General features: G+C 33.7%; 1 protein-coding gene across 1 annotated transcript in view; it reads left to right on the plus strand.

The window, feature by feature from the left end:
- Positions 1-3,196: 3,196 nt before the first annotated feature.
- Positions 3,197-5,875, plus strand: part of LOC111396831 (CTP synthase-like) — a 9,087-nt gene continuing 6,408 nt past the window's right edge. Inside the window, exons 1-9 of the mRNA XM_023023360.1 lie at positions 3,197-3,419; positions 3,512-3,645; positions 4,120-4,199; positions 4,600-4,686; positions 5,090-5,140; positions 5,223-5,340; positions 5,422-5,478; positions 5,587-5,651; positions 5,760-5,843. Of these exons, the coding sequence (XP_022879128.1) occupies positions 3,528-3,645; positions 4,120-4,199; positions 4,600-4,686; positions 5,090-5,140; positions 5,223-5,340; positions 5,422-5,478; positions 5,587-5,651; positions 5,760-5,843 (660 nt within the window). The 5' untranslated portion in view covers positions 3,197-3,419; positions 3,512-3,527. The remainder of the gene's footprint in view (positions 3,420-3,511; positions 3,646-4,119; positions 4,200-4,599; positions 4,687-5,089; positions 5,141-5,222; positions 5,341-5,421; positions 5,479-5,586; positions 5,652-5,759; positions 5,844-5,875) is intronic.

The following is a 5,875-nucleotide window of genomic DNA, read 5'->3' on the forward strand; positions in this document are numbered from 1 at the left end:
TCAATTGAATAATCTTCTTAGGCAATCAAGTATCTTATTCATGAATACGAGATGAAGAAAAGTAAGAAAAACAACAGTGAAATAGTTGTTATATATTTATGGTATAAATATAAAATGTGAAAGAAATAATCAAATTAGATAAAGTGTCAAAATGGTGGGAAATGTGGCATCTGTGTGGGAAATACCCACTGCTCAGTATTTTCTGATTGTTTGTTTTTGTAACAACCCACTAACAGTCATTAAAATGGGTAAAACTAACCAATATTTTTTGATTGTTTGTTTTTGTAACAACCCACTAACAGTCATTAAAATACCCACTACCCAGTCATTAAAATTTTGAATTAATCTCTGATCATGGTGGAGACTGTTACTTTCATCCTACCTATATAAATCCATATCTCGTTTTGGGAAAAAGACACACAAAAAGAAAATAGAAAAATCCTCTTGTATTAATCCTTCATTTTCATATTCTGATTTTCTTATGCTCAGGTGTTTACATATATTTTGAAGTGCAATTGAGAGTTCTGGAAAAATCATTCGTGATTGTTGCACAAGTGGTTTACGATCGTTGTATCCTGGGAGTGATTGTCCGCGGAGGTCGCAGCAATTATCGACGGGCAATTTCACTTTAGGACATCGTGTTGTCACGAGACTCGATCGGACGATAAGTCTTATATATTTCTACATTTTATTGTTCTGAACATTACCGCAACTAGTTATTATTCCAACAATAGTTTGGGTTGAAATTCGACCATTTATCTAAACAAGAAATACCCTCTTATATCGGTCTAATTACAATGTAGTTATTTCGATTTTTATAACTCCTTTTTTAGAGTAAATGTACATCTAAGACAACAATATATAACAACAAAGAGTCAAGGATCCTAAATTGAAATATGTACACAGGCACAAAAAAACACATGGTACAAAAACAAAACCTATGGTGAAACATTTTTATTCAAGAAAGAACATTAAAGATGGTAGTATAATTTTCAGCCTGTGTCAATCTAATCCAAAGTAAAGCAAGTATCGCATCATATCGCGATGGATTTGAGATAATCTTTGTTATACTATCATATTATTTACATCTGAAACGTATGAGGTCCATTTATGCCACTTAAATAAAAGATTAGTCGTACAAGTCTATACAGAGCTCGATTGCTCTACTACTTTAGTGCCGATTCGAGCTAACCCTGAATGTGCTCCATTAATCTCTTCACCAATTGAGTCCCAAGCAGATGACCAACTCGCTGCAATCATGAAAGATTTCAAAAGGAGTGCAAGTGACATTTTGTACAAGGCTCGAGCTTTAAATAGTTCCTACAAATGTGATAAAGATAGTAGTCATCACAAGAGCGACTGCAAGGTAACAAAATACACACACAAATGATGATGAAAAGTACAACTAAATAACATTTATACGTGAAGTAACTTTCGTCCACAGTTCCACTTCACCCCAATTCGATCCAACGGCCGGGCAGTCTGGCAGAAGTTAATGTTGGGTGGTGGCCTAGTGGAATATTATTGGCGGGTGCAGTAAAATTGAGGCAAAGAAATAAATAATAGTGCTCATTGGGACTACCAATGGCACGTGACACGCTTCTTTGGACAGAAATAAAAAACCACCAAAATTTCTAAATAATTTTCTGTTGGTTAAATTCAAAAATAGTCAGTAAAGTCAAATTAATCTTTAGCCCCGTTTGGCCCGTTAAAATTCATCAATTTAATTTAAAATTTTCTCTCCTATTTTCAATACACAATTTTCAGTAAAATAATATTATAGGCAAATTGAAGACCTTTGATTCTTTTACAACCATCAATTTAAAAAAAAAAACATTATTTTTCCCATTATAAATCTAAATAATGGGAGCCAAACGGAGGGTTAAAGAGTAGTAGTTAATTGAATATCAACCTATGGTGTTGAATGTCAAATCATACTTAGGCCCCGTTTGTTTTTTATTTTTTAGCCACAAAAATAAGAAAATATAATCGTCATCCTTCACATCAAGCCACCATATTTTACTTTCCCTCTCTTATATGGATTCCGTAACGACTATATTTTTCATTATCATTATTAGAAGAATGAGAATTAAACGAGGACTCAAGTCCCGTTTGGTACTCATTTTCTTCAAAATGTATTTTTCTCTCTTTTGTTTTTAACCAAACATTCTTTATTAAAATAATATTAAAAGTAAATAAAAAAAAATTTCTTATTTTTTAACCACACATTTCCCATCATTTTAATATTTTAAAATACATTTTTATATGAAAATGAGTCTCAAACACCATCTTATATGGCATATACTTTCAAACCTGTACCCTTGGAGGCATAACCTGCGATTTACCTCCCTCACGATGCTCCAGGGCAGGGGTGGTGAGAGACCTTTAAGGTTAGGGTTTAACCTTTTTTTTTTTTTTTTTGTTACTTTCAAATTTTGCATACATGACATCATCATGTGGCATAACTTTCTGAAATGTAAGATTCGTCAGCCGTGTAGAATTGTGATGTTAATATTAAAAACTTTCTTCATTTTATAAAAATAGACTTGCTTTTATTTTTACACATATAAGAAAAATGTAATTGATATAGTTAGACATACTCCATCCGTCCCAATATTTCCCTGTTTACCCCTATTTAATTTTCAATATATAGTAGTAAATTATTATTGAAATTAATAAAGAATTTGAAGAAGAAGAAAAGAGAGTTATTTCATGTTTTAAAGAAGTGAAAAATATGTGTGTTTGGATGATTTCAAGAAGTTGACATATTTAGTGGGGAAAATTGAATAAGGATATATTGGTAAAAGAACAAAACAAAATATTTTAAATTAGTAAACATGTCTACATATTTGAGATAAGAGAAAAATGAATCTCAGCCCATATATTTGGGACGAAAAGAGTATAATATTTCCTTACATTTTTTTTTATTATATCTATACATTAAATAATAATTTAAATATAAGTAACTCATATTTGTTGAAAAGTAAGCATATTAAATAATAGTATATTAGAAAAAAAATTCAATTATACTTTCAATGAAGAAAATCAATCTTTATAGAGAAAACAGAATATTCAAAATAATCTATATTAAGTAATTAATAATTGAATTAAAATTTTACTATGGAGGGACAATAAAGATGGGACGACGGATCAAATAATGGAATGGATTATTCATTTTTCAAATGGAAAAGGGGACAAAAAGCAAGGCACGACGGGTCTGGGGAGGTTTTTGTTGGGATTTATAAATAAGAGGGGCAGAGAGGCGAGGGAAAGAGGAAGTTTCGTTTGCCCTTTGCGCCTCACTCATGTATTAGCCGCCATTGCTTCTTCTCGCTCAAATCTCGTTCTTCTTCTACAATCTTCAACTTTTTACTGCATTCATTCGTTGGTCTTCTTTGTGTGGGCTTGCCAAAAACTCTGTAAGATTTTTTTCCTCGTTTTAGTTTCTATGTTCATGTTCGCCTAATGTCTGACTGAATAATTAATTACTTTTTCTTTTTCTGGGCTAAAGTATTGTCGGAGAGAAAATGAAGTATGTTTTGGTGACTGGTGGAGTGGTTAGCGGTCTGGGGAAAGGAGTGACTGCAAGCAGTATTGGTCTCATCCTTAAGGCCTGTGGACTTCGCGTTACTTCAATCAAGATTGGTAAAAAAATTTTCTCCTTCTCTTGTTTTTGTTTTTGTTTATTTTTTTTGTTCTTCCTTGCATTGTCGATCTCCCTTTTGGGAGGAATATGAACGAAAATGTCTTGAGCTCTAAGCTCTATGATTAAACCCACAAAAGAAAAAGTGAATATGCTTTTCCATTTTCAATTTATTTTTCATAGTGTTTTGAGAAGCGGTAAAATTGCCTTTTCGTACTGTGACGAGGGATTAGACAGTGTTTGATTATGTCCTTTTTCCCAACCACAGGGAAATTTTCTCATTCTCTGTTTATCATCTTTTTATCTCTGTCTTAAAAGATATCCCTTTGATTTTTCTAATATTCTTTTTATCTCTTTAATCTCTCCATATCCCTTTTTTAGAATTTTCTTTTAGTTTAAACTCCCCCCCCCCCCCCCCCCCCAACCCCCCCCCCCCCCCCCCCCACAATTTCTCTCTGTTTTGTGCTGGTATTCAGATCCCTACTTGAATACTGACGCTGGAACAATGTCACCTTTCGAGCATGGAGAAGTATACGTCTTGGACGATGGAGGAGAGGTTAGGAAAAGCATCCTTCGGTCAAGATTAGCTTTTTTAGATCTATATAGCCTCTGTTTGAGCCACATTATTTTAAAAATGAGAATGAAAAATATAGCCGTCACAGGCCACACAAGAGATAAAAAGTAAAATATAGTAATTTGATATAATGGATAACGGTTATATTTTTCATTTTAATGAAGAAATAATGGGACTCAAAGAGGGCCATATATTTGGTTTCACCTGAATTTAGTTTTAATATTTTTTTAATTCTGTATAAAGATTGCAGCTATTTCATGTCGTTCATAGCATTTTAGTCCTGTCTGTAAATTTTGGTGTGAAATCTTGCTAGAAGTGGTCTGTTGAGAGTTGAATTTTCTTCATACCCCAAGTTTATGATGACATAATTCCATATTTGTAGGTGGATCTCGACCTTGGAAACTATGAGCGGTTTCTAGATATAAAATTGACACGGGACAATAATATAACTACTGGAAAAATTTACCAGGTAAGTACTTTGTTTATTATTTACTCCCTCTGCCCCAGAGAGATAGACTTGCATTCCCTTTTCGTCCGTCCCAAACTATCACGTCACTTTCTTTGTTGAGACTTGAGAGTATAATTGATTTATTAATTTATTTAATATATCCCTATTTAATGTGCATTATTATCAACGAATTTGAAATACTTCTATTTAAATTATTATTTAACACAGGGGCATAGTATTATATTTCTAATAATATTAATTGCATTTTCTTAATTTGTGTGAAAATGGAAATAAGCCTATTGTTGTGGGACGGAGGGAGTACTATTTTTATAGGGATCTAATTCATTTCTTCTTTGTTGACGTCTTTATCAAGTTGGCAGATTTTGATTTGTTTAATTTTGTGACTCTTATTGTCTTCCTTCAGTCTGTTATCGATAAGGAGAGAAGGGGGGATTATCTGGGAAACACTGTTCAGGTTTGCCACTCATTTTGCAAGTATGCTTTTATGTTGTACTGCCTATAATGGTGCATAATTTCACACTTCTTCACCTGTTCAGGTTGTACCTCACATTACTGATGCCATTCAGGAGTGGATTGAACGTGTGGCCCTTATACCCGTGGACGGGAAAGAGGGTCCAGCTGATGTTTGTGTCATAGAATTGGGTGGAACTATTGGTATGAAAGGTGTTTCACAAGCATTAAAATAAGTTAGTCTTAAACATTGGTTGTTTCTGAAAAAGATTTTTCATTATGTAGGGGATATCGAATCAATGCCTTTCATTGAGGCTCTGGGACAGTTCTCATATCGAGTAGGTGAGATTATTTCTGTGAATCTCAACTTATAACTACATTCACTTAAATTAACTTTTTTGCTGGCAGTTGTTTTTCTTACATTCTTGTCTCAATAATTGACCTTCTCAGGAGCTGGCAACTTTTGCTTGATACATGTTAGCCTTGTGCCTGTCCTGAATGTTGTTGGTGAGCAGGTGAGGTTTTGGGGCGTGAACTTAAAGACGCTACTTTATAGATATTCCTTTCTATAATTTTAAATCCTCATTATAATACAAGTACAACTATGGTGTTTGCATGGTCAGAAAACGAAGCCAACACAGCATAGTGTTAGAGGGCTACGAAGCCTGGGATTGACTCCAAATATTTTAGCTTGCCGCAGCACCACGGTTCTCTCTCTCTCTCTCCCTCTTCCCCCGCC

The sequence above is a fragment of the Olea europaea genome, chromosome 7 (genome assembly GCF_002742605.1).
Source record: "Olea europaea var. sylvestris chromosome 7, O_europaea_v1, whole genome shotgun sequence".
NCBI lineage: Eukaryota > Viridiplantae > Streptophyta > Magnoliopsida > Lamiales > Oleaceae > Olea > Olea europaea.